Genomic DNA, 21,196 nt, shown 5'->3' on the forward strand with positions numbered 1-21,196 from the left:
AATTTTTCCTGTGATATCGCAGTGAGTCCTATGAATACATTTAAAATAAGGTACCATCTACAGAAGTGAAAAGCAGAGTCTACCTGCAGAAGAAGACCATGGATTACATACCTGGGCCTCTTTGGTCTGAGTTTTGTGACTTTTAAAGCTTCCTTCATGATCATCCTCAACTGTAGAGCTGGCATTTAAGGCTGCAATTCGAATCTAAAAACAGGGATTTGAGGGAAGAAAAAAATTGCTTTTGAGATATCACTTGTCTCTTTAACAATCTACAACGAATACAATTCTGCTCCAGTGCATAACTTATAGCTTGAACAGCTATGGCCTTCTCAGAATGTAATGAGCAATAAATGATCATCAAGGAAAAAAATAAGGACCAGAATATGTCCAGGAGGACCATAACAAGCTACTCGGGGAGCATGTCCTGGGTACTATCCATTGCAAAAGGAACACCCCAGCAATGCCAGAAACAATAGAAGACATTAGAACAACAGATTTCAACAAAACATGTTAACTTTATACCTTTCTTTCAACTACGAAGAGGCCCTGCAAGCCATTCCAAAAGAAGGCCAAACATCCTTACCCTCAATTGCTCCAACAGCTCTCCCAGGAGGAAGGCTGCCCCATACGGAGTGTCACCCAGGAAAATGCCCCTTGTCCCCAGGAGAAAAGGTACAAAAGAATACTAACAGCAAATATGCAAACACCAGTCCTTACCATACTCAGAGAGCTTCAGCGCTGCCACTGTGCACCACTTCCCATCACTGGTGGGGGCTGTGCCAGTCCACAATCTCCTAGAGAGGAAACAGGAGAGACTAAGAGAGGGCTCAGGAAAAGACAGGAATACCATAGTTTCAGGGGCCCACCACAAAGCAGCCCCAAATCCAGGGGCATACCCAGCTCTAAGCACACAGGCTGGCAAGCAACAGCCTCAGATTGGTTGTGTTGAGATCTATCACCCAGGTCCCATGGCCAGAGCCTCTGCCCTAGCCAGGCAAGACACCAGACACTGGGGACACAGTAGACTGAGACCAACTCCTGCTCTCAGGGCTCACTGCTCAGCAGAGGAAAGAGACCTATAAACAGGTTTTTTTCTTTTTTTCTTTTTCAATAATTGAATGAAATGAAGAGAAACCAAGGCAACATCTACGGGTGGAAAATAATTCACACGAAGGGATCCTGGACAGTGAGGGAGGCAGCACTTGTGGTAAGCCCTAAGGAACAGACAACAGTAGGGGGTGGTGAAACAAAGGGGGCGGGTGAGCTGTGGTGTGATGGGGAAATGTAGACACACTTGGGTGCCAACACAGCCCACGGCCAGGCCTTAGAACAGAGATGGATATGGAGGATGGAAGAGTGCCATGCCAGGGAACTGGGAACTTCAACCTGCAGACAACAGGGGACCCACTGAGAGTTTTGGGGAAAACAAAATTTTAGAAATATAAAGAAAAAATATTAGAGGTAGGCAGACCAGTTTGAAGTCTGCAAAAAAAAAGATAGGATTGGTGAGAATGTGTGGAAAAATTAGAATTTCATACATTACTGACAGAAAGCTAAAGTGTGCAGCTTCCGTGGAAACCAGTTTGGTAGTTGCTCCAAATGTTAAACACGGAGTTACCGTATGACCCAGAAATTCCACTCCTAGATATCTAGCCAAGAGAAATGAAAACATATGTCCATACCCAACCTGGTTCACGACTGATCATGGCACCACTATATATAACAGCTTCGAGGTAGAAACAACCCAAATGTCTGCCAAGTGATGAATGAATAAATAAAATAAATGGATAAATAAAATGTGGCATGTTGATACAATGGATTATTCTTCAATCATAAAGTACTGACACATGCTACAACATGGATGAACCTCGATGCTAAATGAAAGAAGCCAGTCACAAAAGGCCACATATTGTCTGATTCTATTTATATGCAATGTCCAGAATAGTCAAATCTACAGAAACAGAAAGTAGATAGTGGACTGTGGGAAAGGGACAAATGGTGAATGACTACTAATAGGAACAGGGTTTCTTTCCAGGGTGATGATAATGTTCTAAAATTGGTTGTGGTAATAATTCCACACCTCTGTGAATACAATGAAAACCACTGACTTACACACCCCACATAGGTGAACTATATGGTATGTGAATTACATGCTGTTACTAAACAAAGAGGTAACAGGAACCTGGATGGGGCAGTGGACACAAGGGACACACTACAGGGGGTAGACTCACAGGACTCTGCACCTAGGAGGCTAGAGGGAGCAGAGGGATTCTAGATAACACCAAGGGTTTTGGCCTAAGGGGTCAGGACAGGGGTGGGGGGCACCCCTCAAACAAGCCAGGTAGTGCAGGAAGAGGAGTCAGAAAAAGTCCCATCAGAGAGGCCAGCAGAAGGCCCTGGAAGGGCCAAGCAAGCAGAGGGAGTGAGCCTGGGCCTACAGACTGAATGCATGCTCCACCCAGATAACATGAATTGACTGCTACTATTGCCAATAGCACTGTGGCAATCATTTCTAGCATGGCTTCCACCGTGGTCTGTGAGTTCTCTCAGGGTTCTTACAAGAAAGGAAGTAGTCTTTTCACAAACAAGGAAGACTCAAACCTCCCCTGAGCTAATAGCTATTTTATCTCCTATGTTCTACATTTGGGAAAAAAGAATGCTGCTCAGTCTGGAGCTATGCCATGATGGACACTTTGATCATCATACAATATGAAAAAGAGAGAGAGAGAGAGAAGTAGAAACTATACGATTAAAACTGCATCTAGGGACACCTGGATGGCTCAGTGGATGAGTGTCTGCCTTCAGCTCAGGGCATGATCCCCAGGTCCTGGGGTTGAGTCCAGCATCAGGTTCCCCATGCCTGCTTCTCCCTCTGCCTAGGTCTCTGCTTCTCTCTGTGTGTCTCTCATGAATAAATAAATAAAATATTTTATAAAAATTAACTAAATAAATAAAATCATGAGAAGATACTACTATATACCTATTAGAATGGCCACCTTTTTAAAAAAACTGACAATGCCAAGTCCTGGTAAGGATACAGAGCAACTGAAATTCACAGTGCTGATAGGAATACAAAACAGTACCACCATGGTGGAAAATAGTTTCTTATAAAGTTAAGCACACATTTACCATATGATACAGCAATCTCATCCCAGCTACTTATCCTAGAGAAATGTTCATACAAAGCTTGTATGTAAAAGTTTAAAGGTGCTCCATTCAAATTACCAAAAATATTCTTCAACAGCTAAACAGATAAACTGTCGTGATATATCACAAGAGAATACTGCTCAGTAAGAATACTACTTATACAATAGAATAATACTGCCCCTTAAAAGGAACAAACAACTGATGCATGTAACAACTTGGATGAATCTCAAAGCCATTATGTTTTTTTAAGAATTTATTTATTTATTCATGAGAGACACACACACACAGAGAGAGAGAGGTAGAGACACAGGCAGAAGGAGAAGCAGGCTCCATGCAGGGAGCCCGACGTGGGACTCGATCCTGGGTCTCCAGGATCACGCCCTGGACTGAAGGCGGCCCTAAAACGCTGAGCCACGCGGGCTACCCTCAAAGCCATTATGTTGAGTGAAAGTTGACAGTCTTAGAGCACCTGGGTGGCTCAGTTGGCTTCAGCTCAGGTCATGATCCAGGGCCTAGGATCCAGCCCTATATCCGGCTCCAGTCTCAGCACTGAGTCTACTTGAGATTGTCTTTCTCCCTCTGCCCTTCCCCACCACTCACATGTGCGCATGCACTCTCTCTTAAAATTAAGATCTTAAAAAAAAAAAAAAAAGAATATACACCAAATAATACAGCAACAAACTCTATGAAACAAAAAACATAGGAGATGCAAGGACACATAAATAAAAACACACTAATAAGAGACTTTCATTCACCACTGTCAGTGTAAGACAGGTCAAATAGAGAAAAAAATAAGGACACAGAAGATCAAAACAACAAAATGATTATAGAACTTACAGATGCATACCACTCTATACTCTGCTAATAAGAGACCACATATGCTCCAGCACTCACAGCATATTCACAAAACAAATGCAAATATTAAGTCACAGAGAAAATATCTTCTATAAATACGTGTTAAAAAAAACCTCTGATCACAATACATTAAAACTACAATTTACTAACACTACCACCACCATCAACGACAGAAGACAGATCCTTCTATTTAAAAATTTAAGCACCTCCTATTAAACAACTGGGTGAAAGGAAATGCAGCTAAAATTGGAGAAATGTAAAGAAATACTAACAATGAAAACATAAGCACTTGTATGTGTGAAAACACAACAAAAATCACCGGGTGGGGGGGCACTGTAGGATTATCTCCATAGAAGAAAAAGCCTCTGACAAAATTTAACACTCCCTTGTGATAAAAAGCACTAGGAAAATAGGAATTAAATAATCCTTTCTTACATACCTTAGTTCTAAAACCAAAATCTTATTTAATAGAGAAACACTAGAGGCATTTCCATTAATATCAGGAACAAAGCAAGGATGCTCATTATATCTGTTACTATCCACCACTGTACTTATTAGCGTATTAGCAATGCCAATAGAAAAGGGAAACCAATTAGAGGTATAAGAATGAATAAAGAAGTAAAACAATCATTAATTTCAGACAATATAACAGAATATCTGGAAAACCCCCTAAATCAATGATGAAACTTAAAAGGCCTCAATGAAGTAGATGATATAATATTAATACACAAAAGTCAATAGCATTCATAAAAACAAAAAATAAACAGAAGAAATTATGATAGAGAAAAATCCTGTTTGTAATAGCAACAAAGATGCTTAAATATTTAAAAATTAAACTTAAAAATTAAGTTAACAAGGGATGCCTGGGTGGCTCAGCGGTTGAGCATCTGCCTTCAGTTCAGGGCGTGATCCCACAGTCCTGGGATCGAGTCCTGCATCAGGCTCCTCACAGGGAGTCTGCTTCTCCCTCTGCCTATGTCTCTGCCTCTCTCTGTGTGTTTCTCATGAATAAACAAATAAAATATTTTTAAAAATGTAAAAATAGTTGCTGGGAAAAATTGGTAGCCATTTGGTAAAGGTAAAATTTGACCCTTACCTCACACCACATATATACATAAACTCCAAATGGATTCAGGATCTAAATGAAAACAAAAGGAACCAGACAAATACTAGAAGAAAACACAGATAAATTCCTCTTTAACCTTGTATATGGAAAGGCTTTCTCACAATGATTTAAAATCCAGAGGCAGTAAATTAATAATAATAATATTAATAATAAATTTAACATAAAAATGTTTTAAATTTTGCAGAACAAAAAATTCAGCACAAGCAACAAAAGTAAAAATAAACAAATGGGACTGCATCAAACTAAAAAGCTTCTGCTCTTGGGACACCTGGGTGGCTCAGCAGTTGAACATGGGCCTTTGGCTCAGAGTGTGATCCCGGGGTCCAGGGATCAAGTCCCGCATCGGGCTCCCTGCAAGGAGCGTGCTTTTCCCTGTGCCTATGTCTCTGCCTCTTTTTCTGTGTCTCTCATGAATAAATAAATAAATCTTAAAAAAAATAAAAATAAAAAGCTCTGCATAGGAAAAGAAATAATCAACAGAATGAAAAGACCACTTACAGAATAGGAAAAATATTTGCAAACCATATATCTGATTAGGGTTTATAACTAAAATATATAAAGAACTCATAAAATTCAATAGCAGAAAAAAATAAAATAAAAAAATCCAATTAAAAATGGGGAAAGCACCTGACTAGACATTTTTCCAAAGAAAATAAAATAATGGCCAACAAGTCCATGAAAAGGTACTCATCACTAATTATAAGAGAAATACAAATCAAAGCCACAGTGAGTTCACCTCACAAACCTATTAGAATGGCTATCACCAAAAAGTTAAAGAGATAACAAATGCTGGTAAGAATGTGGAGAAAAGGGACCCCTTATATTGTTGGTAGGACTATAAATTGTTACCCCCTCTGGAAAATAATGGAGGTTCCTCAAAAAATAGAACCACTATATGATCCAGCAATTCCACTTCTGGGAATGCATCTGAAGGAAATGGAAACATGTCTGAGAGAGATCTGCACACCCATGTCTTTAGCAGCATTGTTTACAAATAGCTGAGACATGGAAACAATGTAAGCATCCACCTAGAATGAAAAAAGAAGTTACACACACACACACACACACACACACACACACACACACGAATATTATTCAGCCATGGAGAAAAGATGGAAATCCTGTCATTTGTGACAAAATAGAAGGAACTTTAGGGCATTATGCGAAGTGAAATAAGTTACACAGAGAAAGACAAATACTATATGATCTCGCTTATACAGCAATCTAAAAAAAAAAATAAAAATAAAAAAAAATAAAAACAAAATAACCGAAATTCATAGAAGAGATCAGATTTGTGGTTACCAGAGGCAGGAGGTGGGGAAAGGGGTCAGGAGAGAGAATTGGATGAATGTGGCCAAAAGGTACAAACTTCCAGTTGTAACTAAGTACCAAGGATATAATATATATGATAACTATAGTTAACACTACTATATGGTATATTTGAAAGTAAAAGCTCCTAAGAGTTCTAATCATAAAGGAAAAACATTTTTTTCTTTGTATCTATATGAGATGAGATGACAGATATTACCAAAACTAATTGTGGTAATCATTTTACAACACATGTAAGCAGTCATTATGCTGTATACCTAAAACTTGTATAGTGCTATGTCAATTACACCTCAACAAAATTGAAAAAAAATTAATTAGAAAAGTTTTCAACAACAAAAAGTTAAAAGTCAATTGATAAATTGAGAGAAAAAAATTTGCAACATATATTGTAGACAAACACATAAAAAGCTCTTAAAAACTAAGGGACAGCACTAGTCACAACAGCCAAAAAGTAGAAGCAACCCAAGTAAGTGCCCATTCACAGATGACTGAATAAACAAGGGGCTTCTGGATGGCTCATTTAGTTACAAATCTCTCTTTTTTTTTTTAATTTTTATTTATTTATGATAGTCACAGAGAGAGAGAGAGGCAGAGACACAGGCAGAGGGAGAAGCAGGCTCCATGCACCGGGAGCCCGATGTGGGATTCGATCCCAGGTCTCCAGGATCGCGCCCTGGGCCAAAGGCAGGCACCAAACCGCTGCGCCACCCAGGGATCCCCAAATCTGACTCTTGATCTGAGCTCAGGTCTTGATCTCAATCAAGGTCATGAATTCAAGCCCCACACTGGGCTCCACACTAGGCGTGGAGCTTACTTTTTAAAAAATTTTGGTATATACATACAATGAAATATATTCAGCCTTAAAGAGGAAGGACATTCTGACACATGTATGAACCTTGAAGATATGCTAAGTGAAATAAGCCAGCAGAGAATGACAGTGTATGATTCCACTTATGTGAGGTACCTAAAGTAGTTAAATTCATAGAGACAGAAAGTAAAATGGTAGTTGCCAAGGACTGGGGGGAAGGGAAGGATAGGGAGTGTTTAATAGGTACAGAGTTTTAGTATGGGAAAATGTAAATAAAAGTTCTGGAGATGTATGGTGCTGATGGCTGCACAACAGTGTGGATGTACTTAATGCCATGGAACTGTACACTTAAAAATAGTTTAGGGACACCTAGGTGGCTCAGAGGGTCAACTGTCTGCCTTCAGCTCAGGTCATTGGTCCTAGGATCCAGCCCCAAGCAGGCCTCCCTGCTCAACAGGAGTCTGTTTCTCCCCCTCTATCTGTCCCTCTCCCAAATCATGCTCTGTCTCTCTCTCAAATAAAATCTTTTTTAAAAAATTTGTTTAGGGATCCCTGGGTGGCTCAGAGGTTTAGCACCTGCCTTCGGCCCAGGGCATGATCCTGGAGACCCGGGATCAAGTCCCGCATCAGGCTCCTTGCATGGGGCCTGCTTCTCCCTCTGCCTGGGTCTCTGCCTCTCTCTCCCTCTCTCTGTGTCTCTCATGAATGAATAAAATCTTAAAAAAACAAAATTCTTTTAAACGTTACATTTCACATTCATTAAGTATATTATACCATAAGCCAAGGGGGAAAAAAAAAACTGATAGGAAAATAGGGAAAATATGCGAATAAATAATTCACTCAGACATACAACTGGCTCGCAAACATGAAAAAATTTTCATACTCACTCATAATTAGAGAAATGCAAATTAAAGCACTGAGACACTATTTTTATCACACTATCACTATCGCACTGGAAAAATTAACAGCACGTTCTGTTGGAGGTGGCCAGGAAACAGGCACTATTTTCATACATTGCTGATGGGAATGCAAACTGGCACCACCACTCTGGAGGGGAATTTGACAACAGCTAAGAAAATTACAAATGCCCTCACCATTCAACCCAGCAATTCTACTTCTAGGAATCAATCCTAAAGATGCACCTCCAACAATATGAAATACATACATACAGGGTTATTCATTCCAGCATTGTTTGTCATTTCAAGAGACTGGAAACAACCTAAATAGTTATAGATAGTATAGTGGATGGATAAACCATGGTACTTCCTTTTTTTTTTTTTTTTTTTAAGATTTTATTTATTTATTCATGATAGTCACAGAGAGAGAGGCAGAGACATAGGCAGAGGGAGAAGCAGGCTCCATGCAGGGAGCCCGATGTGGGATTCGATCCGGGGTCTCCAGGATCGCGCCCTGGGCCAAAGGCAGGCGCCAAACCGCTGTGCCACCCAGGGATCCCAACCATGGTACTTCCACACAGTGAAGTAATACGCAGCTGTAAAAATTAATGAGGAAATGTTATAGCAGCATTTTTCAAAGTAACCAAAAGTAGAAACAACTCAAATGTCCATCAACTGATAATTGGATAAATAAAATGTGATGTATTCATAAAACAGAATATCATTCAGCCATAAAAAGTTAATGAACTATTGACAATAGGATGAACCATGAAAACATTATGCTAAGTGAAAGAAATCAGTCACAGACCACATACTGCATGATCCCATTTATATGAACTGTCCAGAATAGGCAAATCTATATAGACAGAAATTACTAGTGACTGCCTAGGGCTAAGGGAGGAGGCAATGAGAAGTGACTATTAATAGGTACAGAGTTTCTTTCTGGGGTGATAAAAATGTTCTAAAATTGATTGTGGTGACACACAACTCTATGAATATTAAAAACCACTGTATTGTATGTACATTTTATCCCAATGAATAGGCAAATTGTGTATGAATTGTTTCAATAAAACTTTTTAAAAATGAGTAAGATTTCTATGAACACAAAGGGTGATTTTCAAGACATTGTTAATTGAATAAAGCTAACACAATTATCTATAGCATGCTATCTCTCATATACAAAAGAAGCGGATATGAACACCTGTTCATCTGTGCAAAAGAAAGGATAATCCAGACACCAAAGAGATCAGTTAGAGGGGATGAGTGGAAAAGGGGTGAAAGGTAGGGGAGAACAGGAACAAGATGGCGGGGGGGGGGGGGGGGGGGGCGGGAGAAGTGACACTTCCCTGAGTATACCTTTGTTACGGTTCTTACTCTTATAACCACAGTCATGCTTCCTACTTGAAAAATAATTAAAACCAACTAAGATCTAGGTGGAACCCAAAATAGAACATAAATGTCAATAGTGAACATACTGTTACAAATACATGACCACATCGAAGGGCATGCGGAAGAAAAGAACTAATTTAAGTAACTGTGGAGAATAGTATCTTGATTGGATATTGTAAGGCTAAAGAACAGAACTGCGATTCAAGATTTGGGGCAGAGAGAACACAATATGAGCCTGTAACATCTGGAGGTGCCAGAAAATAAATAAATGCTCCCCAAAATTCTGAAGATTTGTTGAGAAGGCACAGCAGCTAACCTGAAGGAGATCCTGAACAAGCAAAGTCAGAACGGTGTACAAAAAAATGATGGTAACATTAGACTTTTTTTTATTAGATTTTAACCAATGGAATAAAATGAATACCCCTGGGGCCCATACTAATGAGAGAAGGGATAGCTCTCCCTTTAATTGAATTTGAATTAATAAATGTAGAAGGGAAGAGAGTAATAGATCATTACCTTTAGGCACACACCACAGGGACCCACAAATGGATCCTAACTATGGTCAGTGGGCATAAATTTGTGAAAACCAGAATTCCCATCCTTCCAAAGTATTTCACCCAAGATACCTACTAACTGGACAGGGAAAGTTAGTAACTCTATAGGAACTTTTCAGTTGGCAGACACTAAACCAAGCAATCAAGATAAATATCACCAGTTATAAGACACATCAGCATCTTGAACTCCTTGGTATAATGCACTAAGGACAACACAATGTTTGTGTTATTGTGGCCCAAAATGCATAACTTCACATGAATCATGAGAAAACATTAGACAAATCCAAGTTGAGGGATATTAGACTGATATCTGATTACTGACGAGTACTCTTGAAAAATATCAAGACTAAGACAACACTAAGTAATCATTAAGGACTAAGGGACTGGGATGCAAGGCCTTAATGACTCAGTGGTTGAGCGGCTGCCTTCAGCTCAGGCCATGATCCCAGGGTCCTGGAATCGAGTCCCGCATCGGACTCCCCACAGGGAGCCTGCTTCTCCTTTTTTTAAGATTTTACTTATTTATTCATAGACACAGAGAGAGAGGCAGAGACACAGGCAGAGGGAGAGGGAGAAGCAGGCTCTGTGCGGTGAGCCCGATGTGGGACTTGATCCCGGGTTTCCAGGATCACACCTCAGGCTGCGGGCGGCGCCAAACCCCTGCGCCACCAGGGCTGCCCCCTGCTTCTCCTTCTGCAGAAGTCTTTTGTGTCTCTCTCTGTGTCTCTCACGAATAAAGAAAGAAAATCGTTAAAAAAAAATAAAAAAGGACTAAGGAGACTAAGGAGCAAGAACTATTGAATAAAGATAGGAAGAAAGAAAATATCTATTCTTTTCTCAGACTCCCAGCCCAGCAATCATATTATCCCAGAATAGCATATTTAGGAATTTAACCTCACAAATTTCCAAACTCGTTAGGCCATGGTTTCCACAGCCTTAAGAACATATGGTAAAGAAGAGCACACACTGAGTAACTCAGCACCCTGACCCAGTCAGTGATAAAAGGTGGTATTTCCTGACATGCTCTGGTCTGGGAGTCAGGAAGCCTAGATCTTAGGCTATCCTGTGGCTCTTCTTGGCTGTGTCATCAGCTTGGCCTAAGAGACCCCTCTTTGATTCTCAGTTTCCTCTACCCGATGAGGTTTTGGGCTAGACTAGGGGTCTGCAAGCTAACCTGCCTTGGAGCAAAGAATGGTTCTGACATTTTTAAATGGATGAAAAAATTTGTGACACACGAAAATCATATAAAAATTACATAAGATTCAAATTTTAGTGTCCATAAATAAAATTGTATTGTAACACTGCCACTCGTTTACCTATTGTCTCTGCCTGTATCCACTGTACAATGCCAGAACGGAGTAGACAAAGTAGGCCTCCTAAGCCTAAAATACTATTATAAATGTTTATTACATTCACAGCATACTCTGATATATAATTCTATTAATATTACAAATATTACTGCACTTACAACATAAGTCTGCCGACCTCTGAAGGAGACCACTCAAAGCATGTTTCAGGTTTTTTGTTTTTGTTTTTTTCTTAAAATTTTATTTTATTCATGAGAGACACACAGAGAGAGAGAGAGAGGCAGAGGACGTAGGCAAAGGAAGAAGCAGGCTCCACGCAGGGAGCCCCATGCGGGACTCGATCCCAGGACCCGGGTTCACAACCTGAGCTGAGAAGGCAGATGTTCCAGCGCTGAGCCACTCAGGCGTCCCAGATTTTTTCGTTGTAACCACAGTTATGAATCCCATGCAACGAATTTTAGCTGCGTGAAACCCCAAGTCCCATAGTTAAGCCCCATAAACCTATAGTAAGCCAGGCCCCAAAGAATTAAGTGACTCCGAAGTCACTTGTGCGGACACCTGAGTGTGTCAGTAGGCTGTGTGTAGCTGGGGTCCTCCTCCTCCTCCTCCTAGGAAGCAGCGCAGTCAAGATTTTCAGTCTAGGGGCGCCTGGCGGGCTGAGTCCTTAGGGCATGCAACTCTTGACCTCCTGGTGATAGGTTCAAGCCCCACAGGGGGTGCAGCGATTACTCAAAAATAAAATCTTTAACATTTATGTTTTTCTTTCAGTCTAGACTTGGGCTGGTCCACTAGTTGGTCGGCTGACTCTGGACAAGACCCTTCACCGCGCGAGGGCCTCCGTTTCCAGCCGTGTACACGGCGCTACGGGCAGCAGCAGCACTCACCTCTCGGGGCTGCTGTGAAGGTGAAGTCAAAGGACGCAAGCCAAGGGGCGAGCCCCGGGCTCAGCGCCGGGCAGACGCACCGTCAATGGTGGCTCCCGCTGCCGTCGCCGAGAACCGCTCCCGACGCTGGAGCCCGGCCTCGGCACCCCAGGGGGACGGCCAGGGCGGGAAGGAGGCCCGGCCAAGCCGCTCCCGCCCTCCGGCCTCGGTTTCCCCGAATGGGACACTCAGGCTACCGGGGGCGCCCCTCTGCCCCCCCGCTCCCGCGTCCACACCGGCCTCGGCCCGGCGCCCGCTGCCCCCCAGGCCCGCGCCCCTTCTCCCGCCCCCCGTTCAGCAGAGCCGCGCCCCCTCCCGGGGGAGGCCCCCGAGCCCGCCACCCGGGAACTCACCGGGCGTCTCCAAGGCAACGGCCTGCCCGCCTCGACCCCCGCGCCGGCCGGCTGCGCGCCTGACAATAAGGCGCGCTCCCATTGGCTCCGGTGCCGGCTCCGCTGGCCAATCAGCGAGGGCGCACGCGCCGCCGGGCGAGCGAGCTCCCCTGGCCCTCGCGGGCTGCGAGCGGCGGGCGCGCGAGTGTCCCCCTCCGGCTGCTTGCTGCGGGGGCGCCCCGACGACGTGGGTCGGGCTTCCCTGCTCCGCCGCTTGTAACACCTGGAAACGCGGAGCTCGGCGCCTGGCCCTGAGCAGCCGCTAAAGGACGGTTTGCTACAACCTGGGGCAGGTGCTCGGAAGGCAGGGGACACTTGGGGACGCTTAGCGGGAACCGGGGGAGGAGGGGCGTTCCCCCTTCTATATCCCGAGCCTCGCCTCGTTCTGAAAACGATTTGAAGCCCGAAAGGTACGGATACAATCAGCCATTGAGACCAAGATAAAGGGCAGCCCGGGTGGCTCGGGGTTTAGCGCCGCCTTCAGCCCAGGGTGTGACCCTGGAGACCCCGGATCGAGTCCCACGTCGGGCTCCCTGCATGGGGTCTGCTTCTCCCTCTGCCTGTGTCTGTCCTTTCTCTGTGTGTGTGTGTCTCATTAATAAATAAAATCTTAAAGAGACAAAGATAAAAGTCACACACACAAAAAAAAGACGGGTAAATGAACGGGGGGGGGGGGGTGGAGGGAGTAACAGAATTCCAAAGCTGAAAAGAGGATTCAGCATTGAAAGTTTCCCGAAAACGGCCTTGGGCTGAAAGAGGTTAAACCCTTGGAAGCTCAGAGGTTTTTCAGGGAAAGGTTTCAAGAGTGGTTGGGATTCATAGTTGCTGGAGTCCAGCAAAAAAAAAAAAAAAAAAAAAAAAAATTAAATAGGAATGAATGTTATGGCTTTCTCTTTGACCTTATGTAAAAGCGATAAAATCATGAACTCATAGCGTCAGTTCAGAACAATAAGCTTCAGTTGTGCACCAGGAGTTGCAAAAAATAATGGAGTCACTAATCTTGACATGGAGAGTACAGCCTTGGGGGGGAGGGCAGTGGACCGAGGCAGAAACAGGTGGTTTCAAGTTTAATAGATAACAAGCACCCCTGGATGCAGCTCTCACACCTGAGTCGTATCTTGAAATATGCTCTGGAGTGAAACAGGTGAAAAAAGATGGCAAGAGCGGCCCACGTAGCAAGGAGCTGTGTGGCAAGCTTTTGGAGGTGAGAAACAGTACAGGCAGTGTAGGATCACTCTGGCAGCACAGTATTACCAGGGGCCAAAGTTCAGGGCCACAGTGAGGATAATGTGGAGACAGGGAGGGGACAATCGTCCACAGCAACCAAATGACCTCATTCTCACTACAGTAGGGGAAAAACATTCAAAGTGGGACCAAGGCAGGAGGCTACTACCTTATGGTCCTGGCTAGAGTTAGGCCTGAATCCCTCCTTGGGCACTTTAACCATTCATTCAGATTCAACCCAGGAACATTCCCTGAGCCCCTCTGGGAAGCAGAACACCATGTTGGCAGAAGGAAAGAGCACAGGAAAAGTTGGGCCAGGGAGCCAAAGGAAGGAACTCCGAGCTCTAGGTTTTAATGAGAGTCCACAGCAGTGATAGGGTACAAAGAGCAAAAGCACAAGAACTGTTCCATTGGGAACTAACTTTACCACGTTGACAGCATAGACCAAAAATCTCAACTTGGTACTCCACTGACGTACAAGGTGTACAAGGATGATAAGACTTCCAACTCTATAGGTAAACACAGTGCCCACCATCGGGTCTAAGGGTCATGATATGTAAACTCTGCATCAAACATCTGAAAGGTCACTGTAAAGGACACCTTTTGGGCTCCCCCCACCATGTCTGTCTATCCCCTAAAATGTGAAAGCATAATATAGTATTTTTTTTAAATATATATTTTTTTATTTTTTATTTATTTATGATAGTCACAGAGAGAGAGAGAGAGAGAGAGAGAGGCAGAGACATAGGCAGAGGGAGAAGCAGGCTTCATGCACCGGGAGCCCGACGTGGGATTCGATCCCGGGTCTCCAGGATCGCGCCCTGGGCCAAAGGCAGGCGCCAAACCGCTGCGCCACCCAGGGATCCCCATAATATAGTATTTAGATGGGAATTGCATTCATTCTGTTTGTAGTGGCAGACGTTGCATTTCCAGGTTTGCCATTCCAGGACATGACTTTTACAAGGTGCACAGCTACAGAGGAATTTTGGTAAGACTCATGGGAATAGATGGAGTTTGGAAATACCCAGGAAAGGGCCCTGAAGCCCAACCGCACTGCTCCCCTGCTGGGCACGGCATTCCATGGGCAGTAAGTTACATGGGCCAACCCAAGCTGAGGGTAGGAACGTCTGGTCAGCAAAAGCTGTAGGAAGACCCAGCCTGGACCGGCTGCCAGCCCCACCAGCCTGCACATGAGGATGGAAAACCAGGCCTCCAGGCTGTACTATCCACCCTTGGATTTGAGCAGCCTACACACAATACATGAGACAGTGGCCTAGAAGTCTGGAAACATCTCACCTCTCAGATTCCCTAAAGTTCCCACCTCATACACCAACCCTGATGCCCAGGGTGACCCAGAATGCCAGGGAAGGGTAAAGGGAGATAAATAAGTCACGTTTGAAAGACGAAGATTTCAGGGTGGGACAGAAAAAAAGAAAGACAAAAATCTCTTCATTTATTTGATACGAGGCTGGGGAAGAAGACGACTGTGGGGTCACAGGCAGATCTGCATGAATGAGCACCAGAAGCTGGTATCCAGCAGGCCCTTACTCTGCCAGGAGGTCTCTCTGGAAGGGGCAGACAGCTGACAGATGCATGCCTTGGGTGCCCTCTGTACCAGTCATAGAAAAGTCATGACTGTCCCATTCTTGCCAATCTGCCAGGGCTCCAGGGGGAAAAAGCGGATAATTATCCTTCAAGAGAAAAAAAAGAAAAAGCAAAAAACATGTAATCAGCTCCTTGGCTAATGCCTCATATTCCAAGACTGCTAGCTGGGCACTCCTACCCTGGACTCCCAGAGCAGCCTACCTTAGCCCATTAATGATCTCCCACTGTGGCCCCTCAGGGGCAGAAGGGAGCCTCTAGGGTCACTGCATGCTCTGTGGGTAGCCCACTCACTCTCAAACTGCAAGCTCCCTGGGGGCATGTGCAGTACCCCCTGGCACTTCTGTTTTCTCAAAGTTACCTCAAAACCAGACACAGGGTGACCTGACACCCCCCCACCCCCCACTAATGTCTATGGAGTGCACAACACGCCCCTCTCACAGAAGTGATGGGAAGTTCCTGGTAAAGAGTAAGATACTTGGGGTAGCCTGAGGGATGGTAGGGGAAGGGTTGGTGTGACAGCTTTGGTTTTCCCATCTGTAAACCTCACAGGGATGGCATGTCTGCACAAGGTGATATGAACAGAGGGACAGAGATTGCGTGGATCAAATGGGAACATGCAATGTTAGGTATCTATAGATAACCTGGCACAGGTAACCATTCACATGTTACATATCGTTCTTACAATTTTTACCTCATCCCAACTTGAAGACCAGGTCTGAGCACTCCCAGGAGTCACCATTCCTCACTAGGCCTCTTAGGCCAACAAAGGATCCATTCTGGAAGGTTCTTTCAAGTTTCTCATGCTCTTAGTTCCTCATAGGCATGGGGTTGGCTCAGGAATATTTTTCACCCAGAAAGAAACTTTAACCCTGACACACAATCCCAGGTTGGGGGGCTGTTCGGGCTTCTTGGGTGATTATTAATACATTCCCCTCTAGTCACAGAAGGGAAGCCTACAAACCAGAGGTGGTTCATTTCCGAGTTTGTCACTGCCTGAGTCCCTGAGCTGTCCTGGACTCAGAACCCAGGTCTCCAGACATCTAAGCCAACTTTCTTTCCACTACTCCGAGTCTCCCAGGACCTATTTGGCAACGGCCCAGAGGTCACACATCCGACCAAGCTGGAGAAGTTCTCCTAGAAAATCATTCTTGATTTTCCAAGATGTGGAGAAGGCTAAAGGCAGATGATAAACGGCCATAGCTTTGTTAGGCAAATAACATTCTAACCTACCCCTGTGCCAAGGCAGAGAGAGTGCACCCCATCCCACAGGACTCTAGCAATTCCCCCAGGGAGCACCTCAAGGAGAGCTTTCCCACTTCACAGCCTTCCAAACCTTCACCGAGGTTTGGAAGGCCACACCTTGCCCAGGTGTCAAGGAAACCACGGCAGTGTCAGGAATCCACTCAATTCCCCTACCCTTCCGAGGGTGGACCCAGCATCCGCGGGCCCAGGGCACTAGCTGAGGACTGCCTTTCCCCCAACCTCGGGAGGGGCTCGGGGATGGGATCACGGCCCCCATCCTCTCCCTGCCCCCACGCACCGATCCTGGCCCAGGTCCAGCTCCTTGGTGAGGAACTCGAAGAATCGGGCGCTGTGGGCACGGTTCTCCTCGGCGGTGCCCACCACTGCGATGGAGGAGATGAGCAGCTGCGCGCAGGGCTCGGGGGAGCCGTTCACCGCCATGGCCAGACCCGGCCGCACCGTTACGTTCACGCGCTGCGGGCGACACCGAAATTTCGCCTGAAGCCGGTGCAGGCCTCGTCCGCGCTGAGGCCCCGGGAGGGCGAGAGGCGACCTGCGCGGGCCCCCGGGGTCAGGGCTGGAGGCTCGGGGCGGGGTCCCGGGGGGTCGCGCTGGTGTCAGGGCCAGGGAAGACAGCACGGGGCCGACGGGGCGGGGGGGGGGGGGGTCCCTGCCCGGCAGCCTCCTCCCGCCCGGTGCTGCCCGGCCCACGCTCACGTCCTCGGGCTTGCCCAGGATGGCTGCAGTGGCCGCGCACAGCCGCTTCTCCAGCCCCGCGGGCACACGGCTGGCGGGCAAGTTGGTGTCCACCTCGACGAACGGCATGCCTGGCGGGAAGGGGCCGACGCGCCGCCGCCGCCGAGAAGCCGGGCTCAGAGCGCAGGTCGGGGCGCGCCGGGTCGCGGACTGGGCGGCGGGGGCGGGGGCGGGGGCGGGCGCCACGGGACCGGGCTCCCTATTGGCTGCGCAGGCAGCAGCGCCCCGGGATTGGCTGCGCCGTCTACACCCGCCTCGGCGCGAGGCCGATTTCCGGAGTCCTGAGGGCCCTCGGGGGCGGGGGCGGGGGCGGAGCGCGGGCGGCCCAGGGTCCCGGGCCCTGCTCCCCCCGCCCGCGGGCCCGAGGGCTTCCTGACCCGGGCTTAGATTGTTAACCTTGAAGATGAAAGAGCCAGTTATTTTACTAGTAAAAAAATGGGTTTATTCGAGGGTAGCCGAGAATTGCAATTTGGGACGTGCAGCCTAAGGCAAAACCATCGGCAAGTCCAACCAACGGAGAAAAACGTGCTTAACAGAAAAAGAGGAGGAGCTGGGAGGGACTGTTAAAAACAGAAAGTGCGGGGCACCTGGGCGGCTCGGTGGTGGAGTGTCCGCCTTGGGCTCAGGTCGTGATCCCGGGGTCCGGAGATCGGATCCCACGTCGGGCTCCCCTCGGGGAGCTTGCTTCTCCCTCTGCCTCTCTGCGTCTCCCATGAATAAATAAGATCTTTTAAAAATAAAACTAAAAAACTTTTTTTAAAGTGCGCGGGAGGGCAGCCCCGGTGGCGCAGCAGTTTGGCGCTGCCTGCAGTCCAGGGTGTGATCCTGGAGACCCAGGATCGAGTCCCGCATCGGGCTCCCTGCATGGAGCCTGCTTCTCCCTCTGCCTGTGTCTCTGCCTCTCCCTCTCTCTGTATGTGTCTCTCATGAATAAATAAATAAAATCTTAAAAAGATAAAAAATAAAGTGCGCGGGAATAAACTGGGAATCTAGAGTGTAGGCGCTTTTCAATGGCCGAGGGGGTCCTTTCTTTCCCCTGCTGGTAGTACTCAGACTTGGGTTCTTCCGACCGAGGTTGCAAAGGGCCGCAAGGAGTAGTAGGGGTGAGCGCCCCCCCTTCTGGCCGCCCGACCTTACTGTACAAGAGGTTTCCTTTATTCAGTTTCGCAAAATGGGGATTTGGACACACACCAGAAACACATCTGTAGGGGCCTTTCCCAGGCTCTATCTGAATTTTTTTTCATCCCTTTTTTACTGTGTTGCTACCATTTCCAAGTGAGGCGACTTCACGTTATATGTGGGGATCTGGGCTTCTCTTGACCCGGAGCCAGGTGACACTTGTGAGTTCAGGAGAGGCTGGGCAGAGAACCTCCAGTTCACCGCATCCCTACCTGGTCCCGACAGACATCTGCTTTTGTAGCCTCTGGCACCTGTGGCGACCTTGTCTCATAGTGAAATACTACACACCATGGAGTGAAAGCCAGGTCCTAGTCCAACATTCCTAGCCATGTTAATATAGTACCCTATATTTTTATAGTCAAAACAAAATGTATTACTTAAAACATGGACATCTGGAGGTGCCTGGGTGGCTCTGTCAGGTTAAGCATCCGCCTTCCGCTAAGGTCCTGGAATGGAGCCCTATATGTCATGCTTCCTGCTGAGCAAGGAGTCAGCTCTATCTCTCCCCCTGGCTCTCCCCACCCCACCCCCCAAGCTTGTGCACACACTCTCATAAATAAAATATGTTTTAAGAAACATAGAAATCGGGACACCTGGGTGGCTCAGCAGTTGGGTGTCTGCCTTTGGTTCGGGTGGTAATCCTGGGGTCCAGGATTGAGTTCCCGTGTCCGGCTTCTTGTGGGGAGCCTGCTTCTCCCTCTGCCTGTGTCTCTGCCTCTTTCTCTCTCTCTGTCTCTCATGAATGAATAATTCTTAAAAAAAAAAAACATGGAAATCTCTTGATATGGCTAAACATAGTACTGTTGTCGGTGTTGCAAAATTGTTTGACTTATAAATGAAAATACAATTGAAATTATGTGGGAGTAAAAAAAAGAAAGAAATTATGTGGGAGTGTATATGAATAATTTCAATTACACTTCTAAAATTCTATATGAGTGAACATATTAAAGGAGGCTTGGGCACCTGGCCGGTTCAGCCAGTAGAGCATGTGACTCTTGATCTCAGGGTTGTAGGTTCAAGCCTCATGTTGGGTGTAGAGATTACTCACAAATAAAATCTTTAGGGACACCTGGGCGACTCAGAGGTTGAGCACCTGCTTTTGGCTCAGGGTGTGATCCCGGGGTCCTGGGATCAAGTCCTGCATCAAGGACTTGGGGAGCCTGTTTCTCCCTCTGCCTGTGTCTCCGCCTCTGTCTCTCTCTCCGTCTCTTATGAATAAACAAATCTTAAAAATAAATAAATAAAATAAAATCTTAAAAAAAAAAGGAGGGGCACTTGGGTGGCTCAGTTGATTAAGCATCTGCCGTCAGATCAAGTCATGATCCCTGGGGTCCTAAAATCGAGCCCCGCGTCTGGCTCCCTGCTCAGTGGAGAGCCTGCTTCTCCATCTCCTTCTACCATTTCCTCTCTTTCTTCTCTTTCTCTCTTTCTCTCTCTCAAATAAATATAATCTTTAATTTTTTAAGGATATATTTATCTGAGAGAGACAGAGACCATGAGAGAGACAGAGATAGAGAAGGTGTGCACATGAGCAGGGAGGAGGGGCAGAGGGAGAGGAAGAAGCAGACTCTTTGCTGATCAGGGAGCCGAATGTGGGCTCCATCCCAGGACCCTGAGATCATACCCTGAGCCAAAGGCAGACGGTTAACCAACTGAGCCACCCAGGCTCCCCTAAATAAACTTTAAAAAACAAAAAAAAAAGGAGCCTCCATGAGAAGGCAGCAGACTGAAAGGCTAATCGTGACCCTGTCCCATTAGCAGTTTATTAGATGACTAAGACATTAGAGGGACTAGGACACAAGACAGGTAGATTGTGACAGCCTTAAGGAGAAAGGACAGGGACAGGTGGCAAGTCTGGGACCCAGGGTGGGACACAAATAAGACAGTGGTCGGGGTTAAGTAGGCTTGAAAGAGCAAGGCCTCTCAGCAGCACCTGGAGGGCCAGGAACTAATCTGGGACTTCCCTCCCTGCAAGGTGCTTCACGAACCAGCCCTGCACCCGCCCCACCTGTAGGAGACAGCATCATCCCAGAGGGAGGACAGAGACCAAGGCCAGGCCCGATTCAGACATCTCTTCACCAGGTCAACCCCCACCTGTGACCCATGCTCAGCCCAGGGGCTATTGAACCAGCTTTATTCCAGGACTGAGGGAGGGAAGCACTGGGGCTGAGGAGCCCAGGGGGGGTTACCTGACTCGGCCTGGGGCTAGGGAAGTCAGGGAAGTCTCCCTGGAGAAGCAACATGGTGACAAATGCCTAAAGAACAGAAGGGGCACCGGGCAAAGGTGAGGAGGGGCCCTATTAGCAACAGAAACAGCCTGAGCCAAGGCCAGGAGGTGGAAGCTGGGAGAAGGCGTCTAAAATGATGAGTGACTGTGTGCACCCAGAAGGGGGTGCCCTGGAGGGTGGGCAAGTCCTGAGCGCAAAGTTCAGTGATTCATCCTTGAGCCTCAGAGGAGTAAGGC

General features: G+C 46.3%; 2 protein-coding genes across 8 annotated transcripts in view; both read right to left on the reverse strand.

Annotated features, from left to right (window-relative positions):
• CABIN1 (calcineurin binding protein 1) overlaps positions 1 to 12,763 on the reverse strand; it is a 152,173-nt gene extending 139,410 nt beyond the window's left edge. For 2 of the 6 annotated variants that reach the window (XM_077874524.1, XM_077874519.1), the window contains exons 1-3: positions 12,296 to 12,568; positions 718 to 794; positions 112 to 204 (exon numbers count right to left, since the gene is read on the reverse strand). In XM_077874524.1, coding sequence (XP_077730650.1) covers positions 112 to 204; positions 718 to 720 — 96 coding nt within the window. In that variant the 5' untranslated portion in view covers positions 721 to 794; positions 12,296 to 12,568. Of the gene's footprint in view, positions 1 to 111; positions 205 to 717; positions 795 to 11,969; positions 12,569 to 12,687 lie in introns of those variants that run through there. The other 4 variants (XM_077874521.1, XM_077874522.1, XM_077874520.1 and 1 more) reach the window with 4 other exon arrangements.
• Positions 12,764 to 15,359: 2,596 nt separating this feature from the next.
• DDT (D-dopachrome tautomerase) lies at positions 15,360 to 17,720 on the reverse strand. 2 transcript variants are annotated; one of them, XR_013365929.1, is made up of 4 exons: positions 17,515 to 17,720; positions 17,096 to 17,271; positions 16,247 to 16,424; positions 15,360 to 15,641 (listed from the first exon to the last, which is right to left on the reverse strand). XR_013365929.1 is itself a non-coding variant. In XM_077874526.1 (3 exons), exons 1-3 carry the CDS (start codon positions 17,620 to 17,622, stop codon positions 15,569 to 15,571), a joined length of 357 nt encoding a protein of 118 aa, XP_077730652.1. In that variant the 5' UTR covers positions 17,623 to 17,718; the 3' UTR covers positions 15,360 to 15,568. The 2 variants fall into 2 exon arrangements, 1 of the variants encoding a protein (XP_077730652.1); XM_077874526.1 differs by lacking the exon at positions 16,247 to 16,424 and having other exon boundaries at positions 17,515 to 17,718.
• Between the last annotated feature and the right edge of the window lie 3,476 nt (positions 17,721 to 21,196).

Source organism: Canis aureus, chromosome 27 (genome assembly GCF_053574225.1).
Source record: "Canis aureus isolate CA01 chromosome 27, VMU_Caureus_v.1.0, whole genome shotgun sequence".
Taxonomy (NCBI): Eukaryota; Metazoa; Chordata; class Mammalia; order Carnivora; family Canidae; genus Canis; species Canis aureus.